This window comes from Pelophylax lessonae (assembly GCF_965119305.1).
Source record: "Pelophylax lessonae genome assembly, chromosome: 10".
Taxonomy (NCBI): domain Eukaryota; kingdom Metazoa; phylum Chordata; class Amphibia; order Anura; family Ranidae; genus Pelophylax; species Pelophylax lessonae.
Window position 1 is genome coordinate 16,251,713 of NC_138777.1, and position 17,072 is coordinate 16,268,784.

The window sequence follows — 17,072 nt, forward strand, 5'->3', positions numbered from 1 at the left end:
GGAGGGGACCTTCATGGTTTCTTGCACCGGGGCCCTGAAGGTTCTAGTTACGCTTCTGTATTGTGGTTCTCCATCATCTCAACAGAGACATGTCCCTGGAAACGATGACTGAAGATGGAAAACTGTGATTGGACCTTCAATGTTGCTGGCCTCGTATGACCCACTGTATCTGTAATTATGCTGCTAAATAGAAATATGAAGGAAACTTACATAAGTATTTGCAATTTGTTTTTATTTTATATAATAAAAAGAGCAGAAGAAGATCCGTGTGTTTTTTTTTAATATCGCTCAACTTTGCTGTTTGTTATCATAGATTATCCCTATATTATAAGGTAGATTTTTATCTTTGCTCTGCTTGTTTTTTGGCAGCACGTAGCAGATGAGTATCCTGGAACGCTTCTCATGTTCGTCTAACTGGACGGGGTCAGAGTTCAGTCTAGAACCGGGGCCCTTCCACCTCACCGCCTGCCCTTCAGGATGCCCACCGTCCCTGGAAACCAAGAACTGGCGGCAGATGGCCAGCACCCACCTACCCCAACGCCAGCAAGGGTGAGTGACCATTTACTCTTCTAAACTTGCGTCTTCACCTCCCAGATCGGAATAGGAAATTAAGGTGGAATTTGGACAAAAATCTGAAAAGAAAGCCCAGAATTCACCACTTTAACCGTTGCACCTCTAGAGAACATTTTCTCTGGCACTAATCCTCAAAAGAGAAAAGAAGTAAAGGTGCTTCACGCTAAATCAATACCTGTATACCCCCCAAAGCTCAAATCATATGGTGGGTAATTCTTCCACTTACACCCGTGAAATTGCTCCCTCGCTTGCCCTGAATGCTACCAAATCTCCCTTGCTAGTGAGAGGGCAGGGAGGGAGCGACATCTCACCGGCTTGGCTATCAGGGAGCGACTCTGTAGAGACTATCAAGCAATACTTTAACCACTTAAGCCCCGGAAGATTTTACCCCCTTCCTGACCAGGGGGTATTTTGCGATTCGGCACTGCGTGACTTTAACAGACAATTGCGCGGTCGTGCGATGCTGTACCTAAACGAATTTGACGTCCTTTTTTTCCCACAAACAGAGCTTTCTTTTGGTGGTATTTGATCACCTGTGCGATTTTTTGATCATGCGCTATAAACAAAAAAAGAGCGACAATTTTGCAAAAATAACAAAAATAATATTTTTCACATTTTTTTATGAAATTCCCCCAAAAAAATGTAAAAATCAAATTTTTTTTAAATTTTTGGCCAATTTGTTTGATGCTACATATGTTTGGTATAAAAAAAAAAATCACAATAAGTGTATTTTGTTTGTTTGTCCGCTGACATCCGATCCGTCAAATCTGGGTGGATGGAAACCCTATTTTCCATCCGTCCAGCGGATCGGATGGGATGGGATTGGATGAGAACAGACCGACGGTCCGTTCCCATCCGATTCCCCCATAGGGATGTATGGGGAATTGACAGCTGTGTCTCGACACACAGCGCGGAGACACAGCTATCATCCTCCTGCTCAGCGGGGGATCGGCGGATTGACCCCCGCTGAGATAAACGCAGTCCGTCCGATGGACGGATAGTGTGAAAGGGGCCTAAAGCCTAGTACACACGCAACGATTATTGGCCGACCGATCGTCCGACTTTTGTCCAGAGTTGTGTTTTGTTGGTTGGAATGTGCCTAGACTGCACACGAATTTTCTCGCCTGACAAAATTCTACTTCAGAAGTGATGTCATGTGTTGGGTTGCTTTCTTTGTGTTTTTTCTTCTCTGAGCATGCCCAGACTTGCTCATCAGATTTTTCCCTGTGGGAATCTGTACTAACTGATGGAAAATCGGCCGTGTTTTGACGGCGGACAAAAATTTTATAGTCTGCACACCAGATTTTTTTCGGCCGAAAAGTCGGAGTCGGTTGTCGGAAGCATCATACTAACAAGCCGAAAATTGGCAGATCGGTCGTCGGACGAAAATTCCCGGCCGAATTTCAATACGTGTGTACGGGGCTTTAGGCCCCTTTCACACATAAGGTCCGTTCAGTTCAGTCACGTCAAAATGTATCAGTTTTCAATCCGTTTTTAATCCGTTTTTCCTCACTTGTTATCCGTTTTTCATCCTTGTCATCCGTTGTCATCCGTTTTTCATCCTTGTCATCCGTTGTCATCCGTTTTCTTGAACGGATGAATGCCCTATTTTTCATCCGTTCCAAAAAACGGACATTGACGGAAGCGGATGAAAACGGATGTTAACTGATGATCATCCGTTGTCATCCGTTTTTACATAGAGATACATTGATGTCCGTTTTTCATCCATCAACGGATGGATGAAAAATGGACAAACGGACCCTATGTGTGAAAGGGGCCTTAAGAGTTGCACTCACCAGAAATCAAATTGTCGCAAGCCCATCAACATGATAATGATATCAAGCCTGGATGAATCACCAATAAGGACACCTTCCTCTCATATAGCCCTGGTACTCAGAGATGGCAGCTCAAGCAGGATTACTCCAGATGGATGTATAACAGCCAATCAAAACGAGCCATAGAAGAAAGGGAAGGATCGCACATAGTGTAACTCTGTAAACTTTTATTGATCCCTTAAACAGAAAACCCCCCTTCATACAATGCACTCACATGGCATAAATAAAAGAATTGCATAACAAATGGTCATCAGCAACACCTCATGATCACCTGCCTCTCCCAATCGGCTTCACCGACCCGCAGTGTGTCCGAGATCTGGATAGAGTGTCCTGCGCTGGTATCGTGAGCCGTGTTGTCATGAGGGCCTGGAAGGATAATGGAGGCCTGGACGGATAATGGAGGCCTGGACGGATAATGGCGGCCTGGACGGATAATGTGGATGCGACCGTGAGAAGCATTTCCGAAGAGGTGGCCAGGAGTTCAACCATTCATGAGCTGAGGCTGGAGTCAAAGCCCAGACTTAAACCCTATTGAAAATCTGTTGAACATGCTGGGACCTGTAGCCCTGTATGTCTGGAATAGATATTAAACCCAGAAATACAATAGATCGCAGCTTACCAATCATTAGATGTGGCGGCTGCATTATTTTTCTTTTCTTAGACCTTTTTCTTGCTTTGCATTCACCTGGTGATCTGGTCAGTAACATACCTCCTTGTATTAGAGCGCCCCCACTCTGGATGAAGCAGCCAGTGTTGGGGTAGTTACTCAAAAAATGTAACTAGTTACTAGTTACTTCTGTAAATTGTAATGAGATTACTTTACTAGTTACTGCATTTGAAAAGTAACTTCACTACTTATTACTTTACTCTCCTCTTTCTTCATTGACCATGTAGAAGAAGATACATGACACTCTTTCTGCATAGAGTTTATTGTATAAACACAGGCTTTGGGAAACATGAGAACAAAACCTGAAAAAACAGAATAAAACATAAAGTGCAACAAAAAGTGATAAACTTCATCCCTCTCTATTCTTCGAAATAACGATTGTATCGCACGGCTTGGGTAACGCAGGAAAGCGCCTTCCTATAGCCTAGTAAAGTAGTGTAGTTACCTCCTATAGCCTAGTAAAGTAGTGTAGTTACTTCCTATAGTCTAGTAAAGTAGTGTAGTTACCAATATTAGTATTGTAACTAGTTACTTTACTTAGTTACCAAAAAAAGTAATTTAGTTACTGTAATTAGTTACTTTGTAACTAGTTACCCCCAACACTGGAAGCAGCACAGGGCACCTTTGGACAGCAGCATTGTCAGTCTGGGGAGGAGGGTAACAAACAGAAACCAAATCCCAACTCACACTTTATAATCAGTTCCAGCAAACTGTTTTTTTCTCTCTTTTGGGATAAATTGTTTTACATAAATATATAAAAGCTGATCATTGTAAGCAGGGCAGGGACAAGGGATGGGCAGGAGGGGACGGCTGCCCTGGGCACTGTGATATCATGAGGTTCGGGGGCACCCCAAGGAGATTGGGGGAGGGGGATTTGTGTTAGGAGGGGTAATTAGGGGGGTGGCAGGAAGCAGGGCCGGGACAAGAGGTGGGCAGGGAGGACGGCTGCCCTGGGCACTGTGATATCATGTGAGGTTCAGGGGGCACTTGAAGGATATTGGGGGGGAGGGGGAATTGTGGAATTGTGTTGGGAGGGGTAATTAGGGGGGTGGCAGGAAGCAGGGCCGGGACAACGGGTGGGCAGGAGGGGGCGGCTGCCCTGGTCCCTGTGATATCATGTGAGGTATTGGGGGGGGAGGGGGATTTGTGTTGGGAGGGGTAATTAGGGGGGTGGCAGGAAGTTCTAGAAATTGTTCTACAAGGGAAGAATTGTGGAGGTGTGCTAGGAGTGATGATTGGGGTGGGGGGGCATTTGTGTTAGGTGGGGGAATTTGTGCTAGGATGGGGGATTTTTTTTTGGGGGGGGGGGTGAATCGTGCTGGGAGCATATGTAGAATGAGGGGATTTAAGTTAAGCATGCAGATTAGCGCTCAATTTATTTTTTTTGGGGGGGAGGGGATTTTTTGCTGACACATAATGCTCATATACCTTGGGGGGGGGGGTCAATTTGGCATATTCACCCTGGGCTCTGGATGACCTTGTCCCGTCACTGATTGTAAGCACCCCTGTCAGTGGTAAATGGTTTGTCTTGACACTTCTAACTGATACATTTGCAGGAGAGCTTGTTCTGTTGAGAAACATTCTTACTGGTCAGATCACCAGATGAAAATAAAGGAAGGAAAGACTAAAAAAAGAAAACTAATGCTGGCACCACATCTAAGAATTGGTAAGCTGCAATATAAGAAATGTTAGCTCTTGGGTTTATTACCGCTGGAAGGGTTGCAGATCTGAAAACCCTTTTACAGACGTATTTGAAGGTTCTTTCTTTTTATTTCCTTCGGAATGACTTCTAATAATCCCGGCTGAATGGTTTTCATTTACTGTTATGCTGAGCGGAATCTAAATACAGCGACATTCTTCCCGCATTTCCACATTAATAAAACCATTGGGATTCACTTTTTGGCTGCGTTTCCATTATCTGCGCAGGCGGAGTTCCACTTCATAGTTAAAAACATCCGAAGCGTTCCTTTTCTTCTTTTATATGACTGGAAGAGCAGAACATGAAGAGGGGCCGGAACACACTTCCCGCACTTCCCGCACTTCCCGCACTTCCTGCACTTCCTGCACTTCCTGCACTTCCCGCACTTCCTGCACTTCCCGCACTTCCCGCACTTCCCGCACTTCCTGCACTTCCCGCACTTCCTGCACTTCCCGCACTTCCTGCACTTCCCGCACTTCCTGCACTTCCCGCACTTCCCGCACTTATAATGTCTCTTCTTATGGTGATCTGGGGGTCAGCAGAGTTCACTGACCTTACAGAAAATGGATTATTATTTTTATTAATAGATATTTTTTATATACACTATATTACCAAAAGTATTGGGACGCCTGCCTTTACACACACATGAACTTTAATGGCCTCCCAGTCTTAGTCCGTAGGGTTCAATATAGAGTTGGCCCACCCTTTGTAGCTATATATAGATATACTGCGGCAGGCTGGCTCGGCTGTTCAAACCGCCGTACCTGTACGGCGATCCGCGGGTTGCGATCCTGGGGGGGCGCACGTGCACCACCGGAGGCACGCCCCCATTCGCCTGCGGGGAAGCTGATTCACGGGGCCGGGCACCCGCAATCCAGTGGTGTATTTTTTGTATTTTTTGGTGGTTTTGTGCTGCCCTAGGCAAGATTAAAATTGGGCGCCCCCCTCCCCCTTCTATATAAATTTGCCCCACTCCTTCCTTTTTAACGGATGTGACTCCCTCCAAAATGTAAGGACTACAAGTCTGTTAGCTCCAGTCTCGTCAGGAGGCAATTTACAAGATGATATACGGCCCTTCAGTCGCGATCTCCCCTGGATAGTGAATTCTCTCTCGTCTGGCCAGGAGTAGTGACGACACATAGCACTCAAGCTTAGCGCAGACACAACTGATTTTATTGCAAGTTTCGCTCATATTTAAGACCAGTTTTGAGCGAGAAAACTGCTCCAAACTGGTTACAATTCATCAGTCAAATTGACAATAGCACATATCTCACAGAAGCAGTACATGAAAAGGCTTTTGTTTTCGCTATGCATCTGTGTCAATATGAGGTGTTCTTGTATCTGAATCTGTGTTTTGTGGGACGAGTCGCTCTGTCTGTATTCAGCTTGTCTGATGTGTTAACATGTAAGTAAGTGTCAATGAGTTCAGGTGTTGTCTGTCATCTATATGCAAAATATCCAACTGTCAAGTGTTCAAATGAATGAATGGAAAGGTGTTTAACATGTCGTCTAAATGCAAAACACAGCTGTCTGATGTCCAGGGTTGTATGAGTCTGGCTCGTTACTATGTAAATGCAAGGGACCACATTCCATTGACAAGTGGGCATAAGCTGAAATATATATGAAATATAATAAGGCATGTTAACCACTTGCCGACTGCCTAACGCCGATCTACGTCGGCAGTCAGCCCCTCACAGGCAAAGTGACGTAGGGCTACGTCACTAGCTTGTGAGGCTCTGGGGAGCGAGCGCGCTCCCGCTCCCGCGTGGTCACGGACCCCCCCCGCGCGTGTGACCGGCGGACCCGATGTCCGCCGGCCACTCGGCGATCGGCGGGGGAGAGGGAGAATGTCAGGCAGCTTGTGTAAACAAGCCACCTGTCATTCTCCTCGCTGTAAAGACACTGATCACATGGATCTACTATGTAGATCCGTTGATCAGTGTCCTTACAGCTCAAGCCACAGCCAATCACAGTAGAAAGCACGCCCCTAGGGATACACACAGCCCCTCCCTCCCAAATAAAGTTAACCCCTTCACTACCAGTGTATTTTTACAGTAACAGTTCATATATATAGCAATGATTACTGTAGAAATGTCACTGGTAACCCCAAAAGTGTCACAAATGTCAGTCAAGGGTCCGATCTGTCCGCCCCAATGTCGCAGTACCGCAAAAAAAATCGCAGATCGCCGCCATTACTCGTTAAAAAAAAAAACAACAAAAATGACAAAAATCTTTCCCTTTGTTAGTAAACGCGATAACTTTTGCGCAAACCAATCAAAATACGCTTTTTGCGATTTTTTTTTTACCAAACATAGGTAGCATAAAACAAATTGGCCGAAAATGTTAAAAAATTTTGATTTTTACATTTTTTTTGGGGGGAAATTTCATATAAAAAAATGTGAAAAATATTGCTATTTTTGCAAAATTTACGCTCTTTTTTTGTTTATAGCGCGTGATCAAAAAATCGCACAGGTGATCAAATACCACCTAAAGAAAGCTCTGTTTGTGGGGAAAAAAAGGACGCCAAATTTGTTTAGGTACAGCGTCGCACGACCGCGCAATTGTCCGTTAAAGTCACGCAGTGCCCGAATCGCAAAATACCCCCTGGTCGGAATGGGGGTAAAATCTTCCGGGGTTTAAGTGGTTAATACAATCTTTCAAAGTCCCAGCATGAATCCCTGAGATCTAATGAGAGGGGGGGGGGGGTGGTGGGAGAGAGAGGGAGGGGTGAGAGAGAAAGGGAGGGGATGAGAGAGTGGGGGGTGAGAGAGAGAGAGAGCGAAAGGGGGGGTGAGAGAAAGAGAGAGGGGATAGGAAGAGAGAGAGGGGGGATGAGAGAGAGGGGGGACGAGAGAGAGGGGGGATGAGACAGGGGGGATGAGAGAGAGAGAGGGGGTGGAAGAGAGAGAGGGGGGTGGAAGAGAGAGAGAGGGGGATGAGACAGGGGGGATGAGAGAGAGAGAGAGAGAGAGAGAGAGAGGGGGAATTAGTGGATGAGAGAGAGAGAGAGGGGGGTTGAGAGACAGAGAAGAGGGGTGAGAGAGGCAGCTCTAGCAACGAGTGGCAAGTTGAGTCTCAGGTGGAGGGGGGGGGGCAGCTTTTTTGCTGCCCCCCTGCAAAGTGCTGCCCTAGGCCTGGGCCTTATCGGCCTAGGCCAAAATACAGCACTGCCGCAATCGCTCCCCATGAAGAGAGAACGGAGGTCTGCGGTTGTAAACACAGCAGATTGTTGTTCTCTCAGGTATCATTACAGAGCTCCTGTGTTCCTCCTATTTAGGAACACAGGTCTCTGTGTTGATACCATATGTCCATCCCCCTCCCAGTTAGAAAACACCCCCTAGGCTCACACTTAACCCCTTGATCACCCACAGTTTTAACCCCTTCCCTGCCAGTGTCATTAGTACAGTAACAGTGCATATTTTTAGCACTGATTACTGTAGTAATGTCACTGGTCCCCCCAAAAGTGTCAAAAATGTCAGTTAGGGGTCCAATTCGTCCGCTGCAATGTCGCAGTCCCGCTAAAAAAATCGCAGACCGCCGCCATTACTAGTAAAAAAAAATAAAAAATGACAAATCTTTCCCCTAGTTTGTAGACGCGATGACTTTTGTGCAAACCAATCAAAATACGCTTAGGCCCCTTTCACACTTGTGCGACTTGTCATGCGATTTAGGACTGCAAAATCGCATGACAAGTCGTTCCCCATTATTTCCAATGAGCCCCATTCACATCTGTGCGGCTTGAAGTCGCTGTGACTTCAAAGTAGTCCCTGCACTACTTTTGGCATGATTTTGATGCGTTTTGAGGAACAGACATTATAAGACCAGTCAAACTCCCATCAAAATCGCAACAAAGTCGCATTAAAATCGCGGTAAGATTGTGTGACTTTGAAGTCGCACAAGTGTTTTAAGGGGCCTTATTGAGATTTTTTTTTACCAAAAATATGTAGCAGAATACAAATTGGCCTAAAACAGGCATGTCCAACCTGCGGCCCGGGGGCCGCATGCGGCCCAGAGCCGCAGGCAATGCGGCCCACTGCCCCCTGACAATTTTTTTTTTGCTGGGGAGGAAGGAAGTTGGGTCGGGGGACGGCCACAGCAGCTTTCAACTAATGGTAGGCAGAGACTGCCTCGGAGGGGAGGGAGGGGGGGGGGAGGTGAGCATGTGCAGTGTTTCTGACTCCTACCACCATGACCACTTCAAATCACTGAAGTGGTCATGGTGGTTAGAGTGTTCCTTTATTATCTCTCAGAAGAAATAAACCTCTGTATACTGATTCCATTTCATTTGATCATCCTCTAGTTGTGTTAAATTAGTGCAGGGGGCGCGGCGGCGCGGGAAGGGTGCAGCGGCATTTTATTACTTATATACCTTAACTATAGTATATATTTTATATGCGGCCCGAGAAAATTTCTCTACACTCAATGTGGCCCAGAGAAGCCAAAAGTTTGGACACCCATGGCCTAAAATGATAAACAATTTTGATTTTTAAAAAAATTTTTGGGAATGTTTTTTTTTTTTCAGAATTGTCGCTCTTTTTTTTGTTTATAGCGCAAAAAAAAAATCGCAGAGGGGATCAAATACTACCAAGAGAAAGTTCTATTTGTGGGAATAAAGGACATACATTTTATGTGGTTACAGCGTCGCACAGCCACGCAATTGTCCGTTTAAAGTAACGCAGTGCCGAATTGCAAATAATGGCCTGGTCATTAAGGGGGGTAAATCTTTCCAGTCCAGAAGTGATTAAAGGAGAAGTACAGGGAAAGCTCGTTGGCTGTATTTCTCCTATGGATCACAGGACTGCAATTAGTTCTGCACTTCCGGGACCCATTTTCAGCAGACAGCGGGGTGAAGTCCGCTCTCTGCTGACGTCACAGAAGTCGGTCCAGACACCATTTCATCACAACAATGGAAGTCGGGATCTGCCCGTTGCTTGGAATGACACCCGGCTCAGCCTCTCAGCGGCCAGCTGAGAGCCTGAGCCGGCCTCTCCCCGCCCTCCACAGCCCAGCGCTCCAGTGAGCGGGGAGGGAGCAGAATGGAGAGCGGTGACTGACAGTCAGCAGCTTTTTGCTTGGGGAGCTGTCAGAACTGAACGATCGGCGTTGTTCTATCACTCGGTTCTCAGTGTAGAGGCGCTAGATGCTGCATCCACTAGGTAAGTATAAATAGGGGGGGGGTTCCCATACATCTCTTTTAATTTAAAATTTAAGATCACTTCAAAGGAGGGGTATGTTAGCGAAGCATTATGAAAAACAAAGTTTAAATGGTACCATGGTTTCTTTCAGGAGGTAGAGATGGCGGGGAGAGCCTGTATCCCTCCAGCTATGATTCTGCCCGAGCCCACCGATTTCTTTGATGGAAACTCCGAGAAAAACTGCCTGGAAAGAAACCCGTAAGTGATCACAATTTATCTTCTGCTTATCTAAATAAATTGCATCTAAGGCCATTTCCAATCTTCCTATCCCAGAAGTACAACGTGAGGTGATAGAAAATCTGCTGTTAGATATACACTATTTGTCAAAAGTATTGGGACGCCTGCCTTTACACGCACATGAGCTTTAATGGCATCCCAGTCTTAGTCCGTAGGGTTCAATATTGAGTTGGCCCCACCTTTTGCAGCTATAACAGCTTCAACTAACCACATCTGGAGTATTCTGTCCAGTTCTGGTCGCCAGTCCTCAGGAGGGATGTGTTGGAGCTGGAGAGAGTCCAGAGAAGGGCAACTAAACTAATTAGGGGATTGGAGGACCTTAATTATGAGGAGCGTCTGCAATCGCTTGATTTATTCTCCCTGGAGAAGAGACGCCTGAGAGGGGACATGATAGCAATTTATAATTCTCCCTGGAGAAGAGACGCCTGAGAGGGGACATGATAGCAATTTATAAATACCTAACTGGTGATCTCAGCATAGAAAAAAAGCTATTCAGTCGAAAGGATTGCATGAGGACTCGAGGGCATACAATGCGATTAGAGGAGAAGCGTTTTAACCTCAGGCAACGCAGGGGGTTCTTCACTGTTAGGGCTACAAGATTGTGGAATTCTCTACCACAAGAGGTGGTTTCTGCGGGAAGTATGGTGGCTTTCAAAAGACTCATGGACGTACATCTCAAGGATCAGAACATTCAGGGCTATGTGAGATGATTACGGCCACACACACCTACTCAGGTTGAACTGGATGGACTATTGTCTTTATTCAACCTCAACGACTATGTAACTATGTAACTCTTCTGGGAAGGCTGTCCACAAGGTTTAGGAGTGTGTCTATGGGAATGTTTGACCATTCTTCCAGAAACGCATTTGTGAGTTCAGGCACTGATGTTGGATGAGATGGCCTGGCTCGCAGTCTCCACTCTCATTCATCCCAAAGATGTTCTATTGGGTTGAGGTCAGGACTCTGTGTAGGCCAGTCAAGTTGCTCCACCCCAAACTCAGTCATCCATGTCTTTATGGTCCTTGCTTTGTGCACTGGTCCAAATCATTTGGTGGAGGGGGGGGGGTTATGGTGTGGGGTTGTTTTTCAGGGGTTGGGTTTGGCCCTTTAGTTCCAGTGAAGGGAATTCTTAAGGCGTCAGCATACCAAGACATTTTGGACATTTCATGCTCCCAACTTTGACCATTCTGCCAGAATTGCATTTGTGAGGTCAGGCACTGATGTTGGATGAGAAGGCCTGGCTCGCAGTCTCCGCTCTAATTCATCCCAAGGATGTTCTATGAGATTGAGGTCAGGACTCTGCGCATGCCAGTCAAGTTCCTCCACCCCAAACTCACTCACCCATGTCTTTATGGACCTTGCTTTGTGCACTGGTGTGCAGTCATGTTGGAACAGGAAGGGGCCATCCCCAAACTCTTCCCACAAAGTCAGGAGCATGAAATTGTCCAAAATGTCTTGGTATGCTGACGCCTTAACCACTTCCCACCTGCCATATAGCAAAATGACGGCCAGGAAGTGGTTGCACTATCCTGAATAGCCCTCATATGATGTCCAGCAGGATAGACCGCTCTGCGCGCCCCCGGAAAAAGAAAAGAAAATGATGCGTTTTTTCCTCACTTTTTCTTCACCCAGACCACACAGTCCCTCCTTCAGGTCCAACCGCCATTCCCGGTCATCTTGCTCCTCTACAGGTTCCCTGATCTCCGTTGGTGAGTAGCTTTTGCTTCCTTTCAAGATTTTCCAAGCATGGATTAATTTTATTATCCTTAACAAACCCTCTGACAGTTTCTACTTACATTAAACAAAAGGTATAAAATAGCAGTATAAATATATGAAGTTAAAGAAAGAAATACAGTTTTCCATAAAATTTCTAGTTTCAGATCTATCCATTCCCCTTGAAATACCTTAAAGCGGAGTTCCGCGGAGTTCGGCACTTACCTGTCCTGGAGTCCAGCAACATCGGCACTTACCTGTGCTGGAGTCCAGCGACATCGGCACTTGCCTGTCCTGGAGTACAGCGACGTCGGCACTTGCCTGTCCTGGAGTCCAGCGACATCGGCACTTGCCTGTCCTGGAGTCCAGCGACGTCGGCACTTGCCTGTCCTGGAGTCCAGCGACGTCGGCACTTGCCTGTCCTGGAGTCCAGCGACGTCGGCACTTGCCTGTCCTGGAGTCCAGCGACGTTGGCACTTGCCTGTCCTGGAGTCCAGCGACGTCGGCACTTGCCTGTCCTGGAGTCCAGCGACATCGGCACTTACCTGTCCTGGAGTCCAGCGATGTCGGCACTTACATGTCCTGGAGTCCAGCAATGTCGGGTGTTGTCGCTGCCATTGCCAGTAAGGGAACCCAGCAGTAAAGCCTTGCGGCTTCACGGCCGGGTCCCTACTGCGCATGTGCGAAGCACGCTGCTCATTCCTATTGGCTCGGCGGCAGGGAAGGAGGAGCGGCGCGGTGTCCTGGAAGAGGGGAAGCGGTACCTGTCAAAAATGGGTACCAGTTCCCCCCTCTCCCCTGAAAGGTGCCAAATGTGGCACCGGAGGGGGGGAGGAAGCAAAATAGTGGAAGTTCAATTTTTGGGGGGAACTCCGCTTTAAAACAGATCTTCACCCGCTTACCAGGTGGTTTGTTGAGCACATTTCGTATACTCACCCACCCAGAGGGTTCAGTGTCCTCAGGGCGAAACACGTCAGGGTGTGATTAGTGGAGTACCACTGCCTGAGGCCGCCTAACACTTTACACTGGTAGGGTCGGGTTGGGAGAGAGGCTTTCCATGAGCGTCACCCCCTGCTCCCGTTCACAAGAGAGTAACAGTATTAGATAACATAGATTGGTTTTGGCATTAACGCCATAATAGCCAGACTTCCTACCTCTTCCCCTTGGTGGTCAGCTTACAAAAGCATAGGAAAGTGATACCAGTGACTCCCTTAGTAGGCTATACAGATGTGGTGTCATCTGACTTCATTTAACTTGGTACCGACAATCAAAAAGAAAAAAAGCGATCAGGCGCCTAGACAATCAGTGGTTAAATCGTCAAACAAAAAAATGGAAATCAGAACAAACTGCTGCTGATTCACTGCAGATGTACCACATCAAGATGAAAATCCTAAATAATCAGCGCAGGTTTATGTCCCTCTCCAGTTGACTAAGGCCCCTTTCACACTATCCGTCCGTCGGACGGATCTAGTTTTTCTCAGCGTTTCTCTCAAAAAAAGCCCCCCCTCCCCATCCTGGTGCCCTAAGGTGGCTGCCAAGCCGTCCTTATGGTTGCATCGGCCTGAGCAGGAGGAGTAAGTCTCCTCCTGCTCAGGAGGACATACAAGCCAGCAGATACATCGATACCCAGTTGTTTGCCCATAAGTAAACTATCCATAAGTAAATCCCCAAGCACAGGCTGGGTGGTCAAGACACACGCGTGGCCATCACAAGTCGGACAGCAGCGCTGGCATGATTTTTTCCACTTTGATGGTAAATACCCAAAAAAATGCACATCCCCTGCCAGGACATACCACAGGCAGCGGAGAAAGTATTTGGCTGCGAAAGCAAAACACTCAAACTCTGTTTACAGGAACACGCTCCAGTCTCCAAAACGTCTCTGAGCTTTAACGACAGCGATTCCCTGTACATGGAATAGCGAGGAGCAGGACAGGAGCCAAGGTGGAGGAGAGTGGGCCATTAAGGGTGGAGGACATTAAGGAATAGCTGTTTTAAACAATTTTTAGGCAGATGGAAGACCATCATTGTGTTGCACTTATATTGTTTATATCCTGTTGACTATTTTACATGCCTGCAAGAAACTATCCATCCTAATCATTAGAAATAAAGCCAGTTATCAGCACTAAAGATGAACTGAACTCAAAAACAGATTTGTTGTGTTATAGAGAACATCTAGAAATTGTAGTAGTATGGCCAACTTCTGGGTACTGCTTTGGCACATGGATCGAAATCCTTTTGACTCGGCCGAATTTCTATCCTTGTATTGTATAGACTTCTCTACAACTACCCTGTTGGGTTTTTGCTTCTCAATCAGTGCTGTCGGCTATAGGTGGTGTAAGTTTACCCCAAAACTCATGGGTTTCAGTAACATTTTGACTGTTGAAGCCAGATTGAAAATTATATTTATTAGACAAACATGTAGGTAAACATGTTTGGAGAGCAATTCAGTTACAGGCATACCCCGTTTTAAGTACACTCACTTTACGTACACTCGCGAGTACGGACACAGCTTGGTCAGCTTGGCATGGCATTACTCCCAGTTTTTAACATTGGCGTCTATGGGAAATCTTGGTCAGCTTGACATGGCACTACTCCCAAACCATAAGTGACAGGGATACCAAACTTAGGGAGCAATGTGAGGGGACCCAGGACTACAGCATATCCTATTTGTGGCCAGCCAGCTTGCCTAGGAAATTAAAAAAGGTATTGCTTCACTTTAAGTACATTTTTGTTTTACATACATGCTCTGGTCCCATTGTGTACTTAAAAGCGGGGTATGCCTGTACATAGAAAAGAAAAGGGGAGAATGGTTTGCCATATAAAAAAATGTACAGTTGCCTCCATCCCTATGTGTAAACATATGGAAAAACAGAGGAAATTGGACTTTAATTGAGGAACAACTGGACATAAAAATGTTTTTATATTTTATTGAATAAATATACATAATTAGATTTTTTAAAAACACTGTAACATATACGTATACAGAGGACAAGCACACAGTAGATACAATAAATACATAATATATCCAAATTAACATACAATATTTCTAGGACCAAACATGGATCACTCAAGAATACAATAAATATATCATGGCATGAATTCACTGTGTGCTCACATTTTTTACATATATAATGATTGTGCTAGATCATCAATTTTTGAGTAGTTTGTCGGCTCTACGCGTTTCATGGACCTTCGTCCATTCATCAGTAGCTTGAATATGTATCTAAAAACTAATGAGAGTATGGGTTGTATTACTATACTAAAGTAAATTATAAATGAAAATAGAAGGTATATTAAATTGGACAACTACCTTAGGCAGTGTCATGGATTTACAAGCCATCCAGTCTGGGAAAAAGGAGACCAAAGTAAAACTGGGAAGTGCCTGACCCGGGGCTGAGGCGTGGAATGCATCCAACAAGGGGGCAGCAGGAAGGAGAGGACCACAAAGAAAGTGAATAAGAATAACCATACTCCATGGGTATCAGTCAATAGTATGATGATGAGGGCACAATGGGAGCAAGAGCAGTCTGAAAAAATATGCATGAATGGATGAATACAATATATCATACAAATGTATAAAGAGAATTAATCACAAAAAAGTTTTAAAAATTCTTGAAAAAGTGTATTCCTAGTAGAACATATCTCTGCATATAAATCTCAGAAAAATATAAAAAAAATAAAAAAATGTTTTTTCCCGGTTTTACTTTGGTCTCCTTTTTCCCAGACTGGATGGCTCGTGAATCCATGACACTGCCTAAGGTAGTTGTCCAATTTAATATACCTTCTATTTTCATTTATAATTTACTTTAGTATAGTAATACAACCCATACTCTCATTAGTTTTTAGATACATATTCAAGCTCCTGATGAATGGACGGAGGTCCATGAAACGCGTAGAGCCGACAAACTACTCAAAAATTGATGATCTAGCACAATCATTATATATGTAAAGAATGTGAGCACACAGTGAATTCATGCCATGATATATTTATTGTATTCTTGAGTGATCCATGTTTGGTCCTAGAAATATTGTATGTTAATTTGGATATATTATGTATTTATTGTATCTACTGTGTGCTTGTCCTCTGTATACGTATATGTTACAGTGTTTTTAAAAAATCGAATTATGTATATTTATTCAATAAAATATAAAAACATTTTTATGTCCAGTTGTTCCTCAATTAAAGTCCCATTTCCTCTGTTTTTCCATATGCCTGTACATACATTCTGTTGGCTTAATAAACATTGCTCTAACTTCCTAAGGACTTGTATTACAATTTATACATTCTTAAGAGGGTGGCACCTATCTATCTAAAGTTTCTTTGAAGTCACATCTTGATTGAAATGCGGAATAGTTGTTCATGAAGGCTTGTTACTTCCAGTAAACAACTGGACAGATCTTCAAAGGTCGAGATAGCAATCTAACAACAGGAGGTATAAATGGCTTTTGAAGACAACAGCTGTTATACAATATTACTTCTCACAACATATACATCTAATATATCTGCTTAATCATAAATACATGTTTGATAAATAAAATGGCTGTTCCCTTTTCCCCATCAGTGGCAGCTCTAATCAGTGTGTAGCAGGTTTTCCAGGCCTGTGGCCTGATGTGGGTCTGCCATTGTTACCGGTTACCTCTCCAGCCCATGTGAGCTGCGACTCTGGGTGTGAGAACTGAGACATGGACAACTCCGGCATCTTTGTTTTGTTGTTTTATTGGATTTAAGGGGATGGGAGAAGGGAATGAGTGGGATACTCCTTTAGGCTCAACTAGGTACAACCTTGGGACTTTCTCAGAAAAATGTCTGTTACGCTGTCTTGACGCCAGCCAACGCTCACTGTCGCTTAAAACAAACTGTAACTTGAAAGAAGTGCTGGAACCTCGACTTAAGTCCAGAAGACCCAGGACTGTAGAATATTGAACTTCTGACACTGCTGCACTGCAAAGTCACTGACTACTTCCTCCAGCCTTGCTCTGGCTTAAGGTAGATTGTTGTGAATTCCTGTATGGCTGCAACTCTTAACTAATGCACTGTACACTGACTCTTCAGGGCGCAAACTGCAGGTGCCCCCTTTAACTCTTCAGGGTCCTCTACCTAGGTACCTCCTTGACTGCTGAGGCGCATAGGCCCAGAAACAAAGTTAACGTAA

The 17,072-nt window shown here is 45.1% G+C and overlaps 1 protein-coding gene across 2 annotated transcripts in view; it reads left to right on the top strand.

Moving 5' to 3' along the window:
• Positions 1 to 372: 372 nt before the first annotated feature.
• IRAG1 (inositol 1,4,5-triphosphate receptor associated 1) overlaps positions 373 to 17,072 on the top strand; it is a 106,684-nt gene continuing 89,984 nt past the window's right edge. For both annotated transcript variants that reach the window (XM_082270863.1, XM_082270864.1), the window contains exons 1-3: positions 373 to 549; positions 10,061 to 10,167; positions 11,839 to 11,915. In XM_082270863.1, coding sequence (XP_082126989.1) covers positions 478 to 549; positions 10,061 to 10,167; positions 11,839 to 11,915 — 256 coding nt within the window. In that variant the 5' untranslated portion in view covers positions 373 to 477. The remainder of the gene's footprint in view (positions 550 to 10,060; positions 10,168 to 11,838; positions 11,916 to 17,072) is intronic.